Genomic DNA, 27,086 nt, shown 5'->3' with positions numbered 1-27,086 from the left:
CCCCATTTAAAGAAGATCTGAGATTAGGACTAGCAGAAGAGGGGATGTGGTCCAGGCAAAAGCTTGGTAGTGCCTGGTATGTTTGTAGGACAATAACAGAAACTAAAGAAAACAAAATGATGTTTGAGATCTGGTCTCTGCCACATTTTAGTGCCAGTAGTAGTGATAAGTCATGGGGATCAAGAAAAACATGATAAATTCCAAAATAAAAGAAATGCTCTTTAAATGGGAGAAGTATATAATTATGTGAATCACATAACAACAAAAAATCATTCAACAACAACCACAAAAAATTATTAAGCACCACAAAGAGCTTTTGCTTATATAGGTTATGTCTATCAATAATTACTACATTAGGAATTAAAATGGAGACAAGTGTTCAAATATTAATTAATTTGAAGATAAAAATAAATTCATTACATTAAAAAAAAAGAGAAGCTATGGGCATTTTGTATGAGGAAGTCACCAATTCAACTCTAATAGTCAGGAGTGGGATTGGAAAGATAGGTAAGTTTTGGACACTTGGAAATAGTGGGTCTGGGCATTCCAGGTGGGGACAATTGTATGAATAAATGAAGAGAGCAAGAATGACATCATGTGTGTGTGAGATCACTCTAAGCGAGACAAAGGGCTTATTTCTTCTAGTAGTAAAGAGTTAGAACAAACAGATAGGTGGGTCCGATAATAAAGGGCTTTGAACTCAGGCAGAGCCATTTAGACGTGTGTTAGGCAACTGATAGGGAGCCATTATAAGTGTTGACACAACTAAAGCAAAGCTTCAGAGAAAGGTGGTCTAAGGACACTGTGCTGGATGATGACTTGGATGGACACACCTGAGCTGGGACAGGGCTGGGACAGGGCCGTGACACCTGTGTAAGGGGGATGAGGTTCAACAATGCTTATATCTTCGAGGGTAAGGAAGAGGCAAACCCAAGAGACATTTAGGGCAAGATCAGAGAACTAGAAACATGTTTCAGTGAGTATGGCCACCTGACCTTTTCAAAACAGGCCATCCTCCTCTTCCTAATAATTCTCTCAATACTTGGCTGATCTTTCCTTCTTTATAAGTTGAGAAACTATAAAATCGAAAAAGCCTATTAGCTACACTGTTTCTAGCTGATCAATATGTACGAGGGACAATAAAGACTGAGTTAGCAGCATAGCTCCATATTTAAGTTCTACAGGTTGGCCTAATGAACTCTACATCCAAATTTATTAACGTCAGTTGACATCTTTAATATTCTAATAAGATAAATTTTATTCTTAGAGAAAATCTCAGTACACCAAAACTCATTTCCTTTAAATAAATAATACAGATGTCTATTGTTTAAGTGGCATGGGTTGTGCTAAGAGTTTTCAATTATTTATGTTTAATCGACATTCATTCAATAGATATTTCCTGGATAACATCTGAATTAAGAACAAATATCAAACACCTCAAATAATAATGCATACTTACAGAAGAAAACTTCTGAACAGTGAATTAAAACATACTCAAATAAAATCTACTGTTAAAATAAACCAATTCTAAAAAATTATAACATGACGTCCTTCATTAAATTGGTGTCAAACAAATACAGTTATGTTGAGATTTTTTTTTCACAGTATGCAGTGTATTTTGGAGTCCTATTATGAATACATTTTATTCAATAACTGTAGTTTACATAAGCTATTATTAAAAGATGTTTGCAATCCCCAACCCATAACTAAGAGACTACTGGAATAGAAGTCTAAAAACATATTGACTAGCTTGAAAGAAGATTAAAACTTTTTTTTTTTGGAGATTTACTGGAGAGGCAAACAGCTAATTTTATATATGGATAAGAGTATTTAATACCAAAATATATTTTTATTTCATACTAGAGGCCAGGTGCATGAAATTCATGCATGGGAGCGGGAGGGGGGAGGGGTTGGGGGGGGAAGAGCCTCAGCCTGGCCTGCACCCTCTCCAATTTGGGATTCCTCGGGGGATGTCCGACTGCGATAAACCAGCAGTCGGACATCCCTCTCGCAATCCAGGATCACTGGCTCCTAACCGCTTGCCTGCCGGCCTGCCTGATCTCCCCTAACCACCTCTGCCTGCTGGCCTGATGCCCCCAACTGCTCCCCTGCCTGTCTGATCGCCCCTAACCACCTCTGCCTGTTGGCCTGATCGCCCCTAACCGCCTCTTCCTGCCAGCCTGATCGCCCCTATCCACTCCCCTGCCGGCCTGATCACCCCCTAACCACTCCCCTGCCGGTCTGATCGTCCCCTAACTGCCCTCCCCTGCTGTCCTGATTGCCCCCTAATTGCCCTCCCCTGCCGGCCTGATCACCCCTAACTGCTCTCCCCTGCTGGTCTGATCGCCCCTAACTGCCTCTGCCTCGGCCCCCGCCACCGTGGCTTTGTCCGGAAGACATCCTGTCTAATTAGCATATTACCCTTTTATTAGTATAGATTAGTAACAGTGTGCAGAATAACCAAAGAATACGTGAATCTGTGAGTTGCTTTTTCAAGGAGCTACTGTAGATTTATTTCCCAGATTTTAAAATTAATTGGGAATCTTAAGATTCTTATGCAAAAATTCTATTCAGTCAAGAACTTTTTTATCCTTACCAAGTTCCAAGAAAAGAGATTATTAAATAACATACTAAGAAGTCATAAAATTTAATCTGAAAACAAGCACTCCACTGGCATGTAGAATTTGGTGTGTTTCCAAAACACAATACATCCTTAAGGCGCTGAGAAGTTTTATATGCCCATGTGAAGGGGGTTCCCCAAATCGTATGCCAACCATTTAAAATAATGGGGGAGGGGTGTGTTGCTTCTCTTTTATTTCTACTTCTCTCAATCCTGTCCACCCCCACCTTTCTTTTCAAGTGTACGTTACCCAGTGAGCAAATTTTATCAATGAGCAGCCAGGAAGGGCTGACTCCCTCTGGTGTATTAAGATATGAAGGTCAAACAACCTTGTGCTCGCTCATAAAAGTTGTGGCTGTTTGGGGGCCCACTTCAGGTCTCTCCTCACCTCCAAGTGACTCATTATGAAGCCAAAAAAGGAGAGGAAAACTGAGCTGATCAAAGGCTAGGCTGTCATTAAGTGAAAATGATGGAAGATGAAAGGCCTGCCCTCCACTTCAAAGGTAGAGCTGCGCCCGGTGAGCGAACACAAGTCCTGGCTCTGCGGTGTGGACGGCGGTGTGGACGGCGGGGTGACGGACTGCGTGGCATTCCTAGGGCCGGTTATGTGCATGCTCACGGTGCAAAACAGAAACGCAAGGACGAACACAGACTCAAACGTTTTCCTTCTAGCTGTAAAGAGCGAACAACCCCAAATTATAAAGTGGCATACATCATTTCCACACTTGCAAAAATGAAAAAGTTTAATAAGGTTCAAGGGCTGCTGGGGAAGCTGGCATCACTGAAACAGTGTACAATTATATTTAAACAGTTCCCCTTATGCCTGAGGTGTGTAATGAAATCCATCTTAATTATGAGAGAGCCTGGGTGTAGCCGTCACTCTTACGCCCCAGCAGTTTGTTCATGATGGAGGCGAGGGACCCCCACATGTGCTTGAGGCTTTAGGGAGAATGGAGCTGGTGGAGAGCCAGGATGGGGATGGGAGGAAGAGTGGGGAAACCAAGACCTTTGTTATTCCACAAGAGTCCCCTCAGCCCACCCTGCCATTCCCGGTGCCCGCCCTCACACCCATACCCCATACACACAGAAGCTCCTTTAGGCAGTAAAGATTTTACATCATAGGGGGCCCTTCGGTCATTTAGTCTAATCTCCTTCCTCAACAGACCCTCCTGGAATGACTGTAAGAGGGGTAAATACATGTACACGCCCCACCCCACTCCCTTTGGCACCTGCAACAACCTTACCTATATAGTTCTGACCAAACGGGAAGTTTTTCAGGGAATTTACAGCCTCCCCACCCCCCACCCCCCATAATTTACTGTTAATAACGGAAATACAGAGGAAGCAAAGAGGAAGGGGTCACCCTTTCTGCCTGAAATTAATCATCAGGATGATGGGTAACACATAGGAGCACAGATTTGGTGCCGGGACATGTTCCAAAAACTCCACATACGTGAATGTGTGTCATCCTCTAATTACCTATGAAGTCTCATTTTACTGAGAAGGAAATAGAGGCCAGACGTGGCTTAGCACGTTTTGCCCAAGGCCCCACACCATTCAGAGAGGCTTAACGGAGCAGATCAGCCTCGAAGGATGGGCGGGAGTTTGCCAGTGAGCAAAACGCTGCAGGCCAAAGAGCCGTGGGTGCCGAGTGGTGGGAACCAGCACGGCAGCCCTGGGTCCCTCCCGTTTACAGGCCGAAGGAGGAAGCGCACCAGAGACAAGGGCAGATGAAAGAAGAGCCCGTTGACAGGGGTGATGGGAGACAGGTTGGGCTTTAGGCCTCCAAGACCCCCTCACATCAACATTCATACTCACTGTAAGTTCAACTCAGCCTGCCCTGCAGACCAGCTGAGGACCGAGTCCCTGAGCCCTCCCCTCTTCCACTCACAGCCACTCTGCTCTCCAGTGTAGATGTTCTGGACAGCCTCTTCTACTTGGCCACGCTCAAGAAAGAGTTTGGGCTTTCCATTGCAGGCTATGGGGAGCCACTGACAACATTCAAGCTGGAAAGCAAATACTCATGTATACTGGGCCATCTTTAAGCATTTGCCCTTGTGGATTGCCTTCACCTAGAACTCTGTCCGTTCCTCTCCTCACCCCCAGGTTCCAAACAACCACCACCACCACCTCCCGCTCCCCCCCCCCCCCTACACACACACAATTTAGTCTCTGTAAAGATCTTAATTTACAACATGCATGATGTCAATTTGTTCCTTATAAGATAGCTAGTGCTATTTATAAAGAAGACACCACGCTAGATGGTCGGCTTCTTGAGAAAGGCTGTATTGTGTTCAGCAGTGAACGCTCCCTAGCATTGGACACCAAGCCGGCACTCAAATCCTCAATGACGGTCCTACGGGTGCCATCAGTAAGATTCATTAACTGAGCTAATACTACTCTCCAAAATATTTTCATCTAAGCAACTGGATACACATACAACTTTGCAAAGAATCAAGTTAAATGAAGTTACAGTAACAAACAATATTCCCCACTTCCAATCTCCAAATTTTAGAACAGCTTTATTGAGATCCATAAAGAAATACAATGTCACGCTAGTAATAAACTGTAAGACCTACATGTGTTTTGCCAACCTATTGTCTTTAAAACCATGCTGACCATGATGGTTAGAACTGCTCCCATGCTCGAATGCTCCTAAGTTGTTTTAGCCTTGACGCAAGGTCAATGGGAATTAAGACTAATAAAGAAATAAAGCAAAACCGAAACATTTTAATTTGGGGTCTACTATATTAACTTCTAGCAAATTAAACGGACGAGAGGTTTGCAACCACTGACATTTATACGTCACTGGTTCCGCTGGCTCCTCCTCCTCTCTGTGCCATTAACCTTGAGGGTCTAGCGCTTTGTCCATCTCACTTCAACCATGCTTTCCAGGGATTACAGATCAGTAATTCCACGGCACAGCAAGGCACAAACCCAGCCAAATCAGAGAGGCAGATGTGAGCTTGTGTAATTGAGAGGTTTCCATCTGCTGCACTGAAAACTGAGGCCTGAAAGACTTGCATTTTTCTCTCTTACACTCACTCAGAGCTGTTCGGGTTTGGAGAGACGTACTTACTTAAGCACTCGATTATTTCAACAAATATCTTGAGCGGCTAACGTTTCAACCTTTCTTGCCAACGGTAGATGGACGTTTGTTGAAGAGTCTCACATTAAATTTTCACATTCTCAAAGGTGGCAAAAAGCACAGAGGTGATAATCCCAGACGGAGAAAGTGACACCAACTCATACATATCCAAGTCCTAGCTTTCTACACACAATCTAATTATCTCACTAAGACAGCAGATCATCTATTGGGCTAATGTCAAGGCACTAAATTTGCTGGAAGCAACAGAAGAAAGGGTCTATGAAGCAGAAGTAGCAAAGGATTTTAGTACTGAGTTAAAAATACGTGCTGTATACTGAAGAGAGTATATTCTTTATCTCAGGATTTTCTATAAGTTGCTGACCTATTTCGATGACTATCCAGGTGAAACTGACTTTGTGTGAAAATAGGGGAATAAATTAACTTTTGGTTAAGTCTGATCATGATCTACTGAGCTCCTATTTAAAGCAAAAGTGGTTCTCAGGTTATTTTCATCAATCTGTAGAAATTTTCCTTATTGTTTCTCATTTGCACCACTTAGTGAAATACTTTTCAAAGTGTGGTGCCTGGGCCACCTCTATCAGAATCACTTGAGATGCATATTTAAAATGCAAACTCCCAGGCTTGACCCCAGTCCTAATGAAAACGTTGCCCTGGGACCCTAAAAATCTGTCATTACAGCACGCTCCCCAGCAGGTCCAATGCATTCTAGCATGTATCTTCTCTTGTGCCTCTTCCACTTTGAAAACTGACCAATACTATGACCAATCAAACATTTCCAACTGCCTACAGGGTGGTTGGCAGTGATGCAACGGAAGGGAGAACTCAATGATCACGTCAGGAAATGCCTCAAGAACCAGGCAGGGAAAACAGCTGGAGACCGCCTTCAGGAGACATCACCTCTGTTTTCAAACAATGGTTTATTTCTCGAACTAATTTTTTAAATGTTCACCGTTTTATTTTATTTTTTTGTTTTGTTTGCTTTGTTAATCCTCACCAAGGATATTTCCCCCTTGATTTTGAGAGAGAGTGGAAAGGTAGGGGAGAGACACAGAGAGAGAAACATCGATGTGAGAGAGACACATCGATTGACTGCCTCCTGCACACGCCCTGACCAGGGCCAGGGATTGAGCTTGCAACTGAGGTATGTGCCTTTGACCAGAATCAAACCCAGGACCCCTCAATCCGCAGTCCGACACTCTATCTACTGAGCCAAACCAGGTAGGATAAATGTTCACCTCTTTAGAGGTCAGAACCTTAGCTAAGTGACCCCTCAGGTGCCTCAGTTTCCCCATATAGAAAATGGGCACACCATCTGCTGCCTTCCATTCCCTGTAACGCATGTACTGCCACCAACTTCCTATGTCTTTGGCGCAACCAAACTCACCCCCGCTGAAAGCTTCGAGTCAGGCCCACAAGATCTTCAATAAAAGCCTGGCAGACAGAGCCCGTGACCACCAATTGGTACATTTCTCAGTCCAGGGAAGGAAGCAAGGAGAAAGTCTACTTTAACTGTAAAAACTACGCTCAACCTGCTCAGCAGGAAACTGCCGGCCTTCTCCCCGTTGGCTGCCCTAGATTAAACTGAGGCAGCCACAAAGCCACCCCGATGGCTCTTTGAGAGGCCACGGAGGTAAACCGAGGGTGGAGCTGAACTGGTGTCAGAAATCAAAACGCTCTTTGGTGGATCCACCGGTTAAAATCTCACTTCATTCTGTAAATATTTTTGAAACAAGAAATAAAATCAAAATGATTAAGAAATAAAATAACTTAGAATCTCATGCTGACTTACAAAGGTTTCTGAAAATCCAAAAGTGCCAGAGGCTTTTTCTTCTGTAGCAGATTGTTTTTCAAACACGGCTTCAGGCTCCTGAGCACACGGTGCTGCCATTTGTGTCAGCTAATTTGTCAACGCAGCACATTTCCTGCAAGTCCTGGGAGGAGGCATCCCAAGTAGGAACCTAGCATCTGGCATTGATCTTCTTTGACCCCATGACAACAGAGACCAAGACCAGAAAGCACTCAGTAGTTTATAATCCATTATGATTTAGCTTGAGTGATAGTTGCTTCTGAAGTCTTCGAAAGTACAGGATGGAAAATGCCAAAGGTTTTTTTATTGATATATATCTATATACCTAGATAGCTATTTTAAAGATTTATAGGTAATATAAATTTCCTAAATACAGATATATCCACAGATGAATAGATACTCAGGTGAACGCAGACAGAGATCTAAAATTAAAAATCCCATTTCACTGCTATGTATATACATACACATACAATGTGCATATATATGTAAATATACATATAAATCACCATATCTAAAGCGCAGATTTCTTGAGAGCAAGGAGCCCACCAGTTTCACAAACAGGCATTGCTCATGCAACATGCAAATGCGTGAGCAATGCTGAACAGAAGAAACACAGAGGCAGTCAACCGTGAGCAGACATTATCACTCAGATACTAACACTAAACCATGCTCCTGCTCTGGAGGGGTTATATCCTAGGGCTGGGGCTATGACATCCTGCTGGGATTCAAGTACCCATCAGCAAACAAGGTCGCATAGTTTTCTCCTGCTTTTTCAACAGCTGAAGAAGAGTGAGGAAGGCAGTGTAACCTGTATAGCCGCTCAACCCACCCTGATCCAGGAGCTGTTACTGCTTAAAACACATTACCTTTTGGGTTAAATAAAATGTGGTATATCCATACAAAGAACTATTACTCAGCACTAAAAAGGAGTGAAGGACTGATAACATGCTGCAACATACGTGAGCCTTTCATGATGCTCCGTGAAAGAAGCCAGCCACAAAAGACCATATATTGTATGATTCCATTTATATGAACTGTCCAGAATATGCAGATCTACAGAGACAGAAAGTGGAATAGGTTACTAGTGGCCTAGGAGGAGAGGGGAATGGAAAGTGACTGCTAATGGGTACAAGATTTCTTTTGAGAGTGATGAAAATGTTCTAAACTTAGATCATGGTTGATGGTTGCTAACTCTGTGAATATACGAAAACTACTGAAACTACACTATAGAAGAGCGAATTTTATGGTATATTAATTACATCTTAGTAAAGCTATTTTTAAAAAAAACACAAAAATCTGCCCTGGCTGACGTGGCTCAATTGGTTGGAGCATCGTCCCATATACCAAAAGGTTGTGGGTTTGATTCCCAGTCAAGGCACATACCTAGGTTGTAGGTTCAGTCCCCAGTTGGGGTGCATACAAGAGGCAACCAATTGATGTTTCTCTCTCTCTCTCTCTCAAATCAATAAACGTAAATATATCCTCGGGTGAGGGTTAATTTTTTTAAAATACAACATTAGTTTTCAAAACTATCATCTTTAAAAACCTACAGCAGCTACAGAGTCAACATTGAGGAGAGTAAATATGGCAGCTCTTCACTTTTCCAAGATCCTCGGTAGACTTGGGCATTACAAGAATTAGACAAGCAACTGTCACAGCTGGAGGCTGGTACCATGAATCAATCAGGGAAGGGAAATTTTTCTCAAGCCAAAAAATAAACTGTGACACACACACACACACACACACACACACACACACTCTCAAAACAACGGGAATCCCAGTAGGATGTGTATGTCCAAGTGCTGTCACTCACATCACAACAGGTTCCCTGACTCCCTCATTACTTGAAAGATAAGCCCATGCTAGGACAGGACCTGGAGGTTTGTTGTTGTTTGTTGTTTTCTCATGACACATGAGATCCAGCACCGCTGGAGATGTGATCATCTTTGAAGGCAGTAGTAAGTATTTTAAAGCCACAGATACGCCCTGAACTGCACTCCAAACACCACTATGGTAGCTCTGAGCTGTGACTACCTCTTCCCCCAGCCTATTCCAACGGGAATGGGGGTTCATTCTACAACAAGATCACTTACAGATAAGATGTGAGGTAGCATTCACATATTCCATAAAATGAGGTGAAGGGCTGCTAGAACTTCACCAGCAGCCAATGCTCTGTGCAACATATAATGAGTGAGCAAAGCTGAGCCAAAAAAGACCAAGCCAGAGATTGTGGGTCTTTCCTAATATAACAACCCAATTATCTCAGCCCTCTACACAAAGGGCTCTGTGACTTCCAATCATACGTTTACTCAGTGCCTATCCTGGTCACAAGCAATGACGTGTGCAGCTGGCAGAGAGATACCATTTAAAAGATGGTAGACTCCATGCCGTCCAAGAAACATACACCTCAGAGGTAGTGATTTCATACGTATGCATAATATAACATATATTTGTGTATATGTACAGTATATATACATGTATGTGTCTATGTAGCAGTGAAATTGAAATTTTTACTTTTTTATGAACATGCAAATGAGTGTCAACATTTTCCAAGTAGTCATTCTAGAATGACTTGAACTTACTTATTCAAAAAAAAAATTGTCACTGATTAGCCTTCCCGGTTTGGCTCAGCGGATAGAGTGTCGGCCTGCAGACCAAAGGGTTATGGGTTCGATTCCCAGCTAAGGACATGTACCTCAGTTGCAGGTTCATCCCTGGCCCCTGTCAGAAAAACTAGCTCATCATTTCATAGGCACACTTAGATAGAACTGTGCCTAGCAAAAACAGATGCTCTGTAACTGTCATGTGTGTGTATGTGTGTGTGTGTGTGTGTGTGTAATTACTGGCCACCCTTTAAAATAGTTAAAAGAATGTATCTCAGACCTTGAAAGCAATTTCTAAAAACAACAACCATGTTCTGAGAATGAGATCATCTAGCATTAGAGTAAATGTGTAATTTTCCAAGGTAACTATTTTGAAGACAAGCTTGGACACCTTGTAAGGTTTGTTTATTTTTAATGTCACTTTATTTACATTAAAGATTACAAAAATAAAAAGATAAAACTACCAAATGATAATTGTAGACTACAAACTCCACAGAAATTCAAAAGAGGATATAAATATCATAAGGCACTGAAAGTTTCCTATAAAAAGTTTCAAGTTGACTTTTATAAAGGGAGGTTGAGCTACACCCTGAAGAATATATAGCCTTTATGTCACTGGAAAGGAGCAAGAATGGCTTTCCAAACGGGAGGGAAATGAAAAGAACCTAAAGGGAGAATTGTAGACAAACGAGAGAGAAAGCAAACTGGAGCCAAGAGCCTAGGCCCTAAGCTTGAATTTAACCGGCCAGTGGTTGGATGAATCATTACCAAATAAGAAATAAAGCAAAGCAACACTATACTCAAGGAAAGTGCTTCTAAAACAGAGTCCTCTATGCCACGTTGGTGTTTCTTCACATCCCCCAATCTGGCTGCCCGCTGGTTTCCATGACTTGGATTTACCCATTTGGAAAAACAACTCCTTCTTGGACAATACCAAAATCACTACCTCTGCCCTGAAATTAAACAAGAAAACATACATATTCCAGCCTCTAACTTAAATGATAAACTCATCAAAATAGAGACTATGTCTTTTTTCACATGGTAGCAATCAGCAGTGTTACAATAGGTACTCCAATAAGGAATGAATTACAAGTTAACAATGAAAAAAACACCTTAAAATTGTTCACTTACCCCCGGTAGGGCTAAAATTTAAAAGACTGGCCAATATCAAGTACTGGTGAGGACCCAAGCGTTCCCAGAGCCCTTATACACTGCTGGTGGGAAAGTAGGATGGTACAACCACTTTGGAAAGCAGTTAAGCAGTTTCTAAAAAGTTAAAACATACCCATTGACCCAGCCAGTCCATGCATATTTATCCCAGAGAAACGAGTGCATACATCCACAAAAAGGCTTGTATAAAAATGTTCAGAGGTCAGACCACAAAATGATGTACTTAACACCACTGACCTGTACACCTAAAAATGGTAAAAATAATAAATTTTATGTTATGTATATTTTACCACGATAAAAAAAAATATGTTTAGAGCAACTTTATTCATAACTAGAGGCTCGGTGCATGAAATTCATGCATGGGGGGGTTTCCCTCAGCTCAGCCTGTATTCTCTCCAATCTGGGACACCTCAGGGGATGTCCGACTGCTGGTTTAGGCCCGATCCCCAGGATCGGGCCTAAACCAGCAGTTGAACATCCCTCTCACAATCCAGGACCACTGGCTCCTAACTGCTCGCCTGCCTGCCTGCCTGATTGCCCCTAACTGCCCGCCCCCCTGCCAGCCTGATCATCTCTAACGGCCTCTGCCTGCCAGCCTGGTCGTCCCCAACTGTCCCCCCTGCTGGCCTGGTCTCGCCCAACTGCCCCCCCTGATGATCTGGTTGCCCCTCATGGCCCCCCCCCCCGCCAGTCTGGTTGCCCCCAGCTGCCCCCCCCCCCCCCCCCCGCTGGCCTGGTCGCCCCTCACTGTCCCCCTCTGCCGGCCTGGGCGCCCCATGCAGCCTGCTGTTCTGTCGTTTGGTTGTCCCTCACTAATCCCCCTGCCGGCCTGGTAGCCCACACAGCCTGCTGTTCGGTTGTTACTGTGAGGGCATCCTGACCAATCTGCATATTACCCTTTATTAGTATAGATTACTAAAAACTAGAAACACTGCAAATTTCCATCAGCCTTAGACTAGTGTGGAGGAGAGACTATGCCATGACACGACCACTGTCTGACGACTGCCGACCGGGCCCACCAGCCAGGTCCTGGCCAGAACAGAGCCTGCTTCCCAAATCCCCTCAGAGACTGTCTGATCAACCCCATCCTGTGCCCCAGGGAGTTCTGGTTTGTGCTGGTTCACAGACTGTGGCCCTCCCAGAGCAAGCAAGCGTTCCTCTCATCGGGGTATGTGATGCCCCAGGACCCGTATCCATCCTACCCCGTCCCCTATTACCCTTAGCCAGGCCACTGCAGTGTGGAGGTCACCCATGTCCTCTTGCCACCACTTCCCAAGACAACCCTAGCATGTAAGTTCCCATAATAAACTCTTGATATAATGATGGGAGTTATCAGCCTTTGCCCCTAAGTCTCTAGCCCAGGAGAATTATTACAAATCGATAAACAAACTGTGACATAGTCACACAACAGACTACAGCACAGCAATGCAAAACTATTGATCCCTGCCACAACACAGATGAATCCTAAAAATGTGTTGGGCAAAGAAGTTGGAATCAAATGATTCTATTTACATGAAGCTCAAGAGCAGGCGAAACTAATCTATGAATGTAGAAGTCAGAACACTGGTTATCTTGGGAAGGGTGTGTATTGACTAGCAAGGAAGCTTGAAGGAACTTTCTGGGGCAATGGAAAAGTTCTGTATCTTGATCTAGGTGGTGGTTAGAAAAGGTATAAACACAGGAAAAAATTAATGAAGCCATGCCCTTAAGATTTCCCCCTATTAACAATGCCTCAATGAAAATAAAAGGAAGAAAAAAAGAAAACCCAACATGTGGAACTCCCCAGTCCATGCGTCCACATCAAGCCCAGGGCTTACCTTCTGTCGCCCTCACCAAATACTCTATTATCACAAGGTAGGAGCTCACGATAAAAAGTGCCCCCGGTGTATTGTAGGATCTATCCCATTCGGGCGATATTTTTTTTAAGGTCTGACCAGAGTAGTTTAAGAAGAACATACAGCCCTGACCGGTTTGGCTCAGTGGATAGAGCCGTCGGCCTGTGGACTGAAGGGTCCCAGGTTCGATTCCGGTCAAGGGCATGTACCTTGGTTGCGGGGCACATCCCCAGTAGGGGGTGTGCAGGAGGCAGCTGATCGATGTTTCTCTCTCATCAATGTTTCTAACTCTCTATCCCTCTCCCTTCCTCTCTGTAAAAAATCAATAAAATATATTTGGGGGAAAAAGAAGAACATACAACCTATCTATTGATTTTTTGAGCCTTTTTAAAATTCATTTTTTTTATTCTAAATATATTTTATTCCTATCAGAACCCAAATGACCACTTGACAGTGCTTTGGGTTTTTTTAAGTTAATAATACTATAAGAAATGCTAGTTCCCAATATAACAGGAAGGAATCATGGAGTGGGGCATCTGGACTCTCTGGCCATAGTTAATAAACCAAGTACAAGAGTCCACACTTTTATATGCAAGTTTTCTTAACATACTCCGTACTTTTAAATTCTTTACAAGTCCGTGAAAACAATAAATCATCCACTCCAATCTATATGCTGAAGTTTGAAAATAAATGCAGTTCCTTTTAAGTATGGATTCAACTAAACAGTAAGTCAACTACCTATAATAATAACAAGACATCTACCTATAATAATAACAGTTTTCATAATCTGTTATTACCTTCTTTATTTACTTACCTGTTGTCTGTCTCCCCTGTTAGAATGTAAGCTCCAAAAAGTCAGGAATTTTGCTGTCTGTTTTGTTAACAGCTATATCCCCAGTCCATAAAACAGTGTCTAACACATAACAGGTATTAAATATTTTCCCATAAATGATCAGTTCATTTAATAGACCATCTAGAGTGAAGTAACTAGAAAACAAGATGAGTAAGGGCAGTTATTTCCAGCCAACCAGCCCACTTCAAATGTTCCTCTACATAAATTGAGCCTTCAAGTGGTTTTCTTTTCTTTCTTCTCCTCTTGTTTATATCACTTTCCCAGTTATCTTTCCTTCCTCTAAGAACAGTCTAAGTTAACAAACTCACTTGTGTTACCAACTGAGTATCCCTGGGTCAATCACACAATTTCAGTGTTTCTTTATCGTTAATGAAAAGACTGGAGTAGATTCATGCATTAGCAGATACCATGGTGCTTAGTGCTGCGAATAAAGAGAAGAAAGGCTAAGTCCTAGCCCTCCCAGAGCGAGGCAGACAGAGGAGTAGGTCACACAGGGAGATGACTCTCCGACAGAGCATGCACGGTGTGCCATGAAACCACCAACACAGCACCTAATCACACCAAGCAGGGAGAGGCAGGAGGGTCAATGTACAGACATCTCGGCACCTCAGGGATGAATAGCAGCCAAGCGAAAGAGCAGTGGGATGTCAGAGAGAGGTAATGGCTCACTCAAAGGAAGTGGTTTGATGTGTCTGGACTACTGGCTGTGGGTGAAGGAACGGTGGGAGATAAGGATGTGGGTGAGGGGAGGGGATGGGATGGTGGGAGGCAAGGCTGGAGAGGTAAACAGGGAATGGTACTCACGTAAAATCATGGATGAAATGTCCAGAACTTAACAAGGTTAGAGGCAGTGGTCAGTTATGGGTTATTATAGGAACAAAGAAGAAAACTAATGGAGACCTAAGAGTTCCTATGACCTCTTCGGCTTCTCGTTCGGCAATATTGTTTGTTCCTACGTGACCATTCTCGCCCAGACTACTATCTCCAGCAGTGGCCTTTCCTCCGAGATCTAGACCCATATAACGCAACCTTCTAAAATTTATCTCTTCTCTGGAACCTCAACGACCCTTCAAACTCAACATAATTCCAAACTAAACCCATGACCTCACCCCAGAATCCAGTCTTCTTCCAGTGTCTCCTCTCTGCAGATGGGAGCGCCATCCATCCACTTGGGTAACTGGAAACCTGGGAAGCACCCTCAATGCCTTCTAAGCCTCCTCCCTCATCCCCATGTCCTGAAAGTTTCCTCTCCAAATATCTCTTAGATCTATCCACTTCTGTCCTACCCCACAACCACCACCATCATTTGGGTAACCACCCTCTCCGGCCTAAACCACGGCAAACAGGTTCACATCCTTTCCTATGTCTACATCCTCTCCTCATTCCCTTCTAATCTGTTCTCAAGCTGCAGCCATCGATCAACTTGCCTCACTCCTTAAGTCCTCCTACCCACCACCAGGAGCTCCATCAAGGTCCTGTCAATGTTGCTCATCGGTAGCTCATTCCCCAAGGAGTGGGTATTCGGTAAGTATTTGAGTCAAGGGGTGTAAGAAGGAATCTAAGGAGGCAGCACCAAATGGCACAGAGATGAACAAAGGTGAGGACGAGAAGTGTCCAGTGAATTTGCACTAGGACATCATTTAGTAACCTGGTCCAGAACCATCTCCATGGCCTTGTGGGCGCGGAAATCAGATGACAGTGGATCAAGAAGAGAATGGGCAGGAGGGAAGTAGAAACATACTGATGGTCTTCTTCCTTGGGTGGCAAGGAAGAGGATCTAATAGCTGAAGGTGAACACAAGGTTTAAGGTTTAAGGGTTTGCTTTTGTCTTAAAATTGGGAGAGACTTGTGCATGAGCACATGATGAAGAGATAGACCTCGGGGAGGAAGAAGAAGAAACTAGGAAAGAGATCACTGATATGTCCCTGAGGCCAGAAGGGTTGGGACTTGTGAGAGCCAATAGAAGAATTAGCCTTTCTCTGACCCTAAGGCAGTGGTCGGCAAACCGCAGCTCGCGAGCCACATGCGGCTCTTTGGCCCCTTGAGTGTTCTAACGCCACTTCTTCAAAACAGACTCGCCCAGGCCGAAAACCGACTTCTGCACATGGGCCACGAAGTTTCAATCACACTGTACGTGCGCGCCCGCACGTGGTATTTTGTGGAAGAGCCACACTCAAGGGGCCAAAGAGCTGCATGTGGCTCGCGAGCCGCGGTTTGCCGACAACTGCCCTAAGGGAAAGGAAAGAGGGATGGAGTTGGATCCAGAACAGTTTGCAGGTGGGAAAGAAAAAAAGATGTGGTGGTTCCTCTGTTTCTCCATTTTCTTCTTAAATGACGTATAAGAATTCTTCCAGCTCCATAAGAAGGCACTTAACTTCTCTTGGTTGGACAAGTACAGTCTGCATATGTGTATGTGTATCCTAAGCATTTCTTCCTGGTGTTGTATTTGTTACAGAACAACAAGAGCAATGTTTGATGTCTACTGTTAGTTCTGGACCTCACTTCACCCCATCCCTTCTCCCCTACCAATATCAGCCATCTCTTGTGGGTAAGAGCCTCTAACAGAAAAGAGGGCTCTCCCATCACAGGCTCCAGCAACCGGTGGTAACTGTTCCCAATTGTGAATTCAACAGTGCAGTGCTAGAAAACTTTACATAGGTTTTATACCAAGAATGACTACTATTTTCCATCCCTTTTACCCTCTACTCAATAGAACTTAAAACCTGATACAGCTGCTATTACATATTCCTTTTAAAAAGCTACCAAATCACTCTCATGGGTGACTTTACGCATTGGCAGAGAGGTTACAGCTTTTCAGCAGGGAAATAAAACCAGGGTTCTCTGTGGGGTCAGCCAATCGTTTATCAGTTACTCATCAGAAAAACAATGGTTTAAAAGGACACACAGAGTAAGAATGGGAGAAAATGGGTACAGGAAAAAGCTGCTGACATTAAAATAAAATTTAAAATTAATCCCTTGTCACTTTAATAGTGCTGCCACATAATGGAAGATGTGTTTGTTTTCAAAGGGGGGAAAACATCCAGAAATGTGCACTCATCTCTCCCTCCACTGTTATCGGGAAGAAGCCTAGACTCGGTCCAGCTGGATTTGGGGTGGTGTAAACAAGTTGGCTAAATTGCTTGGCAGAACGCATCTGCATCAAACCATTACATTCTGGAATTCACTCTATTAAAACCAAATCATTAGCCAAGAAGAATCAGCAGGCAACTATTTTCATGCAAAACAGATATAAAATAAAAAATCAAAAGCAATACATATGGATGATTCATTTTCATTCATAATTTTAGATGGTGCATAAGGCAAACTATTGTTTCAGATCTTTGTTGCTCTCTAACAGCCATCTCTGTACAATGTAGAGTATTGTCTCAATATTGGAACAATTTAAGCTTTTTCTCTGTGTATCTAAAAGTCCCTGGATTAACATCCAAAGAAACCTGGCACTGCAACAAAGCTGACTTGTAGCAAGTCTCAGCCTTTAAGCAAATTGCTTATTAATGCAGAACCAAAGTCGCTGTTCAGATCCTAATGAATAAGCTATGCATCTCCAGAAGTGTCCCCCCACTTTACACTCTTCAAAGCTGTGCAGAATTTTTCTAACACCTAATTTTCCATTACAGCATGGATGGTGGAGGGCTTTAACAGGTGGTGAAAACCGTGAACAAAATACTGAGTGAAAAAAAAAAAAATAGCTCAGACCAAAGTGTCACCAGGGCTAAACAGCACAGCAGCAGGTAGGAAGGCTGGGACATCCACATGTATTCCTCAGCCAAGATTCCCCAGACTCTAAGGTAAGCTGGTATCACACAGAAACAACAGCCTCTTCAGACATGTCCATTGCTTGCAAAGACCTCACAAACAAAGACGCAACGGAAGATTTACAGGGTCATCCCAATTATATAAGGCAAAAAATAAAAAAGACACAACTAGGCGTATTTGTTTAGAATTGCACACACAGGTAGTCAAGTATTTTTTAAAAGCAAATTATGCTTGTGATGACCTCTTAGGCTTGGAGAAATTGTGATTGGATTTATTTTTTTTAACTATAAATTACACGTTTCATGCACATTTATGTATATATGATATATTCCGTATTAGAAACTGTTGAGAAGGACAAAGAGACAGAGTCAGACAGTAACAGACAGAGATCAACCCCAAGACCTAATACATTCCTTAGCCGAGTGCAGGCATCCCACAAACGCTTAGGAAAATGGAGACTGGGTGACAAAAGGACAGTAGTGAGTTTCCTCTGGTCACTTACTAAATATATTCCACTTTGTTATGTTTCCAGACTTCTTTGCAAACAAATGGGTGAAATGTTAAGAGTTCCGAAAGATCATATAAATAGCAACAAATGAAGGAGAACTTTAAGAATGGATTTCCTATTTTATTAAGGGTCAATAAACATTCTTCCAATGAGTAGGGATTCACATAGTTAGGATTAAAACATACCCTGTATACAATATTCTGAAATGAAAACAATCTACAGAATTATTATTTTGTATATGCAGAACGGGCAAGATAAAGCAAACTGATGGAAATACTTCCTTAGAACTTAGAACATGCAATATTCAGGAAGGTAAAGAGAGAAAGAGAAAGAGGGAGGAGGGAGGGTGAGAAAGGGAAAGGGAGGGAGAGAGAGAGGGAGGGAGGAAGAGGAAGGGAGGGTGGGAGGGAGGGAGGGAGGGAGGGAGGGAGAGAGAAAGAGGAAGGGAGGGGGAAGGAGGGAGGGGGATGGAGAGAAGGAGGGAGGGAGAGGGAGGGAACAAACAAATGGAGAAAGTAAAATCATTTCCAGACTCTGGTTTTAAAATTAAATGTCCATGGCTGAAGTGTTGGGGCGGGGGGGACCTGATACATGAGTTCATTAAAAAACAGAAGAGGGAGAGAGACTATTTTGCAGGACAAACTAATGTTGCTGAGCAAGACTAGAAAGCAGTTCGAATGAACTCAATAGCCAATACATAGATACCACTAAATATAAACAGTCCCTGAATAAATGTTAACATATAGAGAGATAAAACAGAGCCAGAAACAATCCCTGGTAAGGCTGGTTTATATACTTGTGTACATGCAGAAGTGCTAAATCTGGATCTAATTTCTTCATGAGAAAACCCAGTTTTCTGCAACATCCTCACAATCCCAGAGGGAATTTCTTTTTATCTTATGGCATGTTTTTTGTTGTGTTGTGTTGTGTGTGGCTTCTTTTTTTTTTTTTTTTAATCTTCACAGCAACAAACTTAAGCTCCCTAGGAGAAGAAGGCCATGCAGACAATAGGGAAGGGAAGGAGGAAGGAAGAGAAATCTGCCTTCCCAAACAAAGCCATGTGCAGGCTCCAGAAGATAAACAGCCAAGTAAAATAATCCTTCCAGAAGAAGACAGAGAAACAAGGGTGGGGAGCTGGAAGGAAGGAGGGTATAATCACACCTTCCCTTCCCAAACTGTAATTAGAAGAAATACAAACTGGCCGGATCTCTCTCAGGAGCTCTCCTGGGCTCACCTGGGCCTGTTTTAATAATCAGGCTCCTCCCCAGTCTCTCTCCCTCTCTACGCCCCCTCTCCCTCCTCCCTCTTCCCCTCTCTCCTCCCTCTCTCCTCCCTCTCTCCCACAAACAAAAAAAGCTCAAGTAAAATGAATTTCCACAGCAAAACAGTTGCAGATGTTCTACCTTGGAACCTACCCCTGGATCAAGAGCTGGTCACCTGATCCACAGGGCAGGGGACCAGAGGCTGCCACAAAATGGCTCGGCTCTGTGGCCTTCTCACCTTCATAGGACCCCATGCTCCAAGGTTCCTGAGGCCTCTGAGCTCAGGAGACAAAGAACAATGAAGCCAGGACTCCATTGTAACTGCTGGTGGTTAGACTGGCAGAAAACAAAACCCGTCACCCGGCCTTGCTCACATCCCTAGCAGGGTCTCACTCAACAACTCTTGGGTGCGTTTTCCCTTTCAATTCCAGGAAATTAACTTAAATGTAGTCTGTGATGAAACACGTGACAATTATGTTCTAAAACAACGAGCAACTCTAAAAGGTGAGGGACTTAGAATATTCTTTTCTTAAGCTTTCAGGTGATCATAATACGTGATTTGTTTTTTACTTTCTCCCCATATAAATCACACTATTAAATTAAAAGGGGAGAATTCTTCTACCAAATTACACACTAATGGCTCTTAACCCGTAATTAAAGTATCACTAACAGCAGCTTAAAGCCACAGCCAGCCATGAGCACATTTATTAGGACCTGGGTTTTCAGCACCAAGTAATTATGTAAATATAACCATCAGCCATCTTGAGAGGAGTCCACGGTCTAACCAGCTCCCTGCTCCCTGGGGGAGGTACTCTTTGTGAACTGACATTACACAGGGCCTCCTCTGCACGATCAGAAAAAGGTAAAGCAAACACAAGCGCCAGTGCAGCAAGGCAAGCAATTGTGAACGAGGCTGGTCACCTGGAGTTCTCATTACCGTCCGCCCCGAACAGCAAACTGCCTGGAAACCTAGACCAGCAATGGCTTCAGAGCAAGGAAGAGTCCAGAACAGGCTGGACGGTGCACTGTGATCCAGAGCATGCCCACGCTGGGCCTGTGATGGGCCCTGGGACAGAGCGTGCTCTCCAACACCAAGGAGCAAGTAAGTAATGAAGGAGACAAGACATGAAATGATTCTGGAGAGGCAGTGCGGTCTGGAACAATCATGGAACAGTCAAAACCACAGACTGGGCTCTCACGGCAATTCAATTCTGTTACAAACTTTCTGAATAAACGTGTACAGTTTGCCTCACTGGGCCTCAGCTTCCTTGGCAAAAACAAGGCCAATGTATTCAGGCAGTGGTCGGCAAACTCATTAGTCAAGAGAGCCAAATATCAACGGTGCAACAATTGGAATTTCTTTTGAGAGCCGAAAACCGACTTCTGCGCATGGGCCACGAAGTTTCAATCGCACTGTACGTGCACGCCCGCACGTGGTATTTTGTGGAAGAGCCACACTCGAGGGGCCAAAGAGCTGCGTGTGGCTCGCGAGCCGCGGTTTGCCGACCACCGTGTGAAGTGATGGCAAGGCCTTGTATAGCTCTGCAAATGATGAGAAAATTAAGGAATGCAAGGTTGTATATAGCCAAGGGCTAAATTAATTACACAGTAGGGGCTACAACTGCTAATGGAAAGACTTGGTTGACTTTCTGAGTCAGCCACTTGCCGAGAGTATCAGGCACCGTATCAGGCACCGTATGAGGCACGGGGCCAGGACCGGGAGATACACCGTGACCAACACAAAGCCCTCCCTGCCTTCATCAGGCTTTCCATCGCCCAGGGCAGCGTTCTCCGGCAAGTTCAGCAGGGAAAAAAGGAAGGCTGGGGCTGGATTAGAACCTTTCCATGGAGGTGGAGGCAAAACTGGATGTAAATGGTATAATCTGAACATGCAGTGAGGTGATGAAGGATGAACTGGTTAACTGTTGAGGACTGCAGCAATAAGCCATGAGGTTTTCACACAGACACATTAACACAAGCAGAGTTCTGCTCATTTGCTCATCACCAATGAAAGTAACTAGTTTCCAGAAATTAGTCAGACTTAAGATTCTTTCTGCCCTTTGCCAATCTTCTCCTCCTACCCCAACGGGCCCCCACCCCAAAACTACCATCTGTGGTTAATTTTCTCTTGTATTCTCTTTTCAATGACACTTCTGGAGGACTCTGGTGAGAGTCGGGTGCCAGCGAGCAGTCGCAGCGCAGAGTCCGCTCTCAGTCTGGGATTTTTAGAAAGACATTGTATGCTAAAATTGGCTAAAAAAAAATACCCATTTGTGTCTAAGTTGCTAGAGAAGTTAAAGAAAGATGGTGCAGACACATGGTTTATTTTGCAGAGTGTGTAATACAACTAAGGAATACGGTATAACTAACCTAGAGAATAAGAATAACCATCAACATCTTAATGTTTACGACTAAAAATTCAGAAAATGTGTCCCCGATCCTGAAGAGACGTGGACCCTGCCTGTGCTCTAAGTGAAATCAAATGCTGTCTACCAACTGTACATTCCATTTTCCAAATAACTCCCCTGGAATGCTGCTGAGCTGATATGTTTAATACAAATATTCTCAAAGTGTTGGATTTAAAGGCACAATAACTGCTCCAACTTTTCTTAGCAAAAAATTTCCATCCAAGATTGATGCCCATCTTCAACACACCCTTTTGAGTTCAGAGCAGATGTGTGCAGTGTTTACAATGAGAAAACCACCAGGACATAAACAACCCACTATAAACACCACTCAAATTTTGCTGCGCTTTTCTTCATATCCTGTGTATTTACTTTGGTGTTAGAATAATGTTAACTTTCATAATAAGGAAAATAGCAGCAGATGTTTAAACCAAACAGACTATAGCATATCATTGCACATATCTACTTGACTTTCAAAATCAAAGTTTTCTTCCTCACAAACTGGGAGGGAGGGAGGCGAGGAGACGACGCATGTATTTTACACACTCCCGAACAACAAATCAACCGTGGCGAGGCTTTCCACACGCTTTTCCTCACCACCACCAACTGGACACATAAAAAATTAATGTGGTGTCAATTTCCTAACAATCTTTCTATTCCTCTCTTATACGGACCATTATAGTTTGTTTTGAAAATATCATATTACTCAATGATAAACAGGAACGGCCTTAAAAGTTTTTAATTTCTTGTTCGCTTAAAAAAAAGTTTAAAAACTGCAGTAATTTCACAGGAAACAAACCCAATCACTTGCTGTTGAGACTATTCTGAAGAAATCTGCCTTTTTAAATGGGTGACCTCAGAAGCAAGAGGCTACTTACAGCAGCAGATTCAAAGAAAGCAATTCATCAAAATTCTCATTTAGTGGAACAAGTAGGAGGGGAGGGGAAAAAACACACACCTTTAAACAAACAAACAAACAAAAACAACACTTAAGTTTGAAACCCTTATCCATAGAGTTGAAAGAAGAAGAAAAAAGGCATGAATGGGATTTTTTTTTCCCCCTTGAAGGGGGAAGGATAAATTTTCAACTGATTAGGCAACAGGCCGGAGATTTTTTTACATGAAAAATACTAGTGGATTGGCTCGCTCTCCCAAGTTTCCTCAATGTTTTCTTTTCTTTTTTTTTTTTTTCCAAGAGAAATGTTCAGTTTGCTATAGGAGAAAACATGGAAACAGCTCTTGCTGCATCAGAAAGGACATGTCTCCTTACAACAGAAAACACTCCCCCCGCCAGGCTGAATTCCCCGGGAGAGGCATCCCTGGCCACTCAAACCCAGGCCATTACCACTTTTTCAAACTGCACGTAGATAATGTTCCAACAGATTAAGAAATCACTCTTTCTCTTCCTACTACCCACGGAGACAGCTTGAAACAATACAACACAGTAGGGGCACATCTCATGGTTTAGTAAGTGGTAATAAACAATAAGAATTCAGAGCTTATTTTTGCCTTTTTTTTTTTAAGCTTTCTGGTTAGCGTGTTGTGCAATCCCTTCCACAAGGGACCGGAGTGTGGAGGGAACATCCTTCAATGTCAGGACTCTCCCGAGACTCTCCCGAGCTGTACAGGAAATGGGAAATCAGACAAAGAGCCAGTCTTTGCTCTGTGACACGGGTGCCCCTTCCAGCCCCCCAAACTGAATAGAAAAATCCGTCATTGTTTGGGACAATGGGTCCGGAAAACAGAAACCCACTGTAACTTTGCTGTGCCTCTCCACATGAAAACCCAAAGCGCCGCTGTAAATACAACACCAATTCTACAGATGGTGTATGTTTAAAGTAAGCATCAGGGCAAAACCACCACCAAAAACGCGACACCTTTAACTTCTGCTTGGGTTCTGAAAGTTCTCCCCCTAAAGAAAACCCCAACAGACATAAAACGCAATTACATGGTAAAGAATTAAAAACCTGAAGTTAGTTAGTACAGGTTGCTAGCGAGCATGAAGCAACCTTTTTTGTAGTTTTATCGCTCACCCCCTCCCCACCCCACCCCCGTCGTCACCACTGTACCCCTGAAGGCTCAGTGACGAACAACAAACTCTGAAAATGGGAAAACAGTACGGAATAACTTTCTCGCCCTGCAAAGCACCCTCGAAGTCCCAAGAAAGAGAACAAAAAGCGCAGGAGGCCTTCGGAACCCTACAGGAGGGGTGGCCTTCCTAAAAAGCAACAGGAGAGCCATTTCCCGAACAGGGTCTCTACCTTCGTAGCACAGAATGCCGATATTGTTGTTCATCTTGTCCAAGTACTGGTAGTTCAACAGGTCCATCTTCATCAATAGCATTTATTGGGCTAGCGCAGAAAACCAGCTCTTTGCTTCGGGCCTCCAAAAATAAAGAGTACTGTTTCAAAAATCAACGATTGCTGAGTTAGCTCCTGGCTCTTCTCTTCAACACTTCACAAAGACGGAGGCCCGGCCTCAAGCGATCAAAACAAAGTATGTAAAAGGAAAAAAAGAAAAACACACACGCAAGAAAAAGTGGACTCCACACAAAACCCTTCCAGGGTTTAGTTTGTAGGCGGCAAAACGGTTTGTATCCTCAATCGAGCATTTAGAAGTCGTCTCAGAAGTCTTCACGGGCCTTTCTGGGAAGTAGGAAAGGGGCGAGGAGGGAGAGCCCGGAGCACATTTCCCAGGACAAAGCCCGCCGGCGCCCGCAGCCCGCTGCAAGTTCACTGCGCTGACATGCTGGCTATGCGCGGTATGACTCGTCTGTAAACGCGCTTCCTCTCCCCAGCGGGGGCCGCCGCCGCGCAGGCGCACCGAGTCCCCCGGGCTCTGCAAATGTCAGGGATATTTTCTGCACAAGATCAGCCTCCCAATGTATTAAGTGTTTGAAAGAAAGAGAAAGAGGAGGTGGAGAGTCTGTACGCGGGGGCCCCCCGCCGCCGCCGCGGAGCTGCTCATGACAGGAAGCAGCCCTGCCACTTGGAAACCTTAGGAGGAAAGAGAAAACCCAGGAAGTTTCTTTTTCGGGAGCTGAGTAAAAAGTGAAGGGGAAAAAAAAAAATCTCCATCATGGAAGCAAACTTGCACGGAATTTAACCCTAGTGTAACTTCTCTTTTGGGTTGCATAAACCCAATGTGTTTTGCCCTGGTGTGGATACCACAAATATTTTGCACGGTTTTTCTTTCGTTTTAAAACTGTTTTATCGTGTCCATTTACACTTCATCTGCATATCTAAATTCGTGCTGTTAGTGCTGCATAACATTTCTCTCATTATCCTCAGAACTCCTGTGGACACGACAGGGACGGTATCACCTTTTTCCAGTAGAGGAAACTGAGGCTCAGAGGGAGTAAATCACTACTTTCAGAGTGTTTTCTTCCCCTAATATTAAAACCTTCACTAATAGAAGGGGGGGTGGAAAGGGGGGGTAAGAAAGGAAGAAAGCTGTTCCATCTGCATATTACAGGCTAGTCACATGATGCCATGTTCCTTACTGGAAGGACTGGACTTGAGGCTTTAAATTTGCATCTCCAATATCTAGCACAGCAAGTAGGTGCTCAAAAGTTGTTCACTGAATGAATTACTGAATGTTCAGAAGTCTTCAGCACATGAAGAACACACTAGTAAAATGTGTATGTGGGGGGAGGGAGGATTTTTGCAGACTGCAGCCAGGTTTCGGCACCACAGACTAATAATTCACCATAGGAAATGTTTCGATATTGACATTATTGTATGCTACTTGGAGATTTAGAAAATATCAAGGAATATGCTATGGAAGACCTGAAATTTTGCTCTAAAATAAGATTTGAATATATAATTTCAAGGGGTCATATGTCAAAAATTCAACAATAATTGCATTTGGGGTAACAGGCCCATTCATGGCAAGCTGTTCCAATCAAATCTTATCTGGACATTAATGTAGCACCCAAATACAGTAGCCATCACGGCTGCAATAGTAGTCATTGGGACAGCAGCTAGTGAAGTAGGCAACAGAAAAATCAAGACTTTTACAAGCTTTAATTTATAAGGATATTTATTAATGCTACAGTGCATGTTTACTAATGCTAGATACTAAATTAGCTATATTGAAGGATATGTATACCATCAACTGTCATTAAAATACTTCATGGCATTTGGTTGGGAGGGTTGGAAGAAACCCACTATCGCATCTATTGTACACAAGATTATTGCCCTTATATAACAGTCTTACTCTCCTTAAGTATCAAATCCAACTAATAGCTTTGGAGTGCAATCACTGTGCTATATGTCCTCTGACGTAAGTTCTCAATCAGAAAACATTAGGCGCCATTAGCATATCCACTATGGAAGTTGGCTGCACACTGGAATCAGTGCAGAGCTGTTAAAAAGCCTGATGCTGATCTTGCACCCCAAACTAATCTGAGGGGGTGGGACCCAGTGCCTGGGTCTTTTTTAAAGAGTCCCAGGTGAGCCCCAGCCAGGTAGATCAGTTGGTTGGAGCGTTGTCCTATAGACCAAAGGATTGTGGGTTCAATTCCTAGGCAGGGCACATACCTAGGTTTCAGATTGCTTCCCCAGTTGATGTTTTTCTCTCTCTCTCTCTCTCTCTCTCTTTCTCTATCCCTCCCACTCTAAAAATCAATAAACACATCCTTGGGTGAGGACTTAAAAAAAAAAAAAAGAGTCCCAGGTGATTCTAATATGCAGCCAGGTTGAGAGTCATTACTTTAATCTGGGAGGGGGAAATTTACCTGCCTTAAAATATTTCTTTACATACTTATTTTGAGAAGGAAAGTGTTCTTTTTTTAAAATATTGTGATTTAACCAGATTCAAATAATACTATTGTAAAGAGCGAGTAAAATATTTAGTAACTTCCCTTTCATGACTCAGTATCACTTCCAATGTGGTTCTCAGCCTCCAAGTGGTAATTATCTGTACGGACACAGTCCCACGGGTAAACCTCGACGTGTCGGAATGACCTGTGGTAAAATTCCCAGCCCCTAGCCACGTCTTTCCCACTGATCTGGGATACTAGTGTGGTGCTGGGCGTGATCCACACGGGTGTTCAAGAACTGGCTGTCACTATCCACAAAAGCAAGAAACAAAAAAAACAGAGTGAACACTTCAAAACTTTTAGAGCAATTTGGCA

At 43.4% G+C, this 27,086-nt stretch overlaps 1 protein-coding gene across 5 annotated transcripts in view; it reads right to left on the bottom strand.

The window, feature by feature from the left end:
• VGLL4 (vestigial like family member 4) overlaps positions 1–27,086 on the bottom strand; it is a 148,431-nt gene that overhangs the window by 55,223 nt on the left and 66,122 nt on the right. The window contains exon 1 of one of the 5 annotated variants that reach the window (XM_079795444.1): positions 24,211–24,903. The exons of 3 other annotated variants lie outside the window; for them this stretch is intronic. In XM_079795444.1, coding sequence (XP_079651570.1) covers positions 24,211–24,292 — 82 coding nt within the window. In that variant the 5' untranslated portion in view covers positions 24,293–24,903. Of the gene's footprint in view, positions 1–24,210; positions 24,904–27,086 lie in introns of those variants that run through there. One more of the 5 variants, XM_079795440.1, reaches the window with a different exon arrangement.

This window comes from Cnephaeus nilssonii (genome assembly GCF_951640355.1).
Source record: "Cnephaeus nilssonii genome assembly, chromosome: 17".
NCBI lineage: Eukaryota > Metazoa > Chordata > Mammalia > Chiroptera > Vespertilionidae > Cnephaeus > Cnephaeus nilssonii.
Note: the sequence above shows the minus strand (reverse complement) of the source record. Positions and strands in the feature narration are given on the sequence as shown.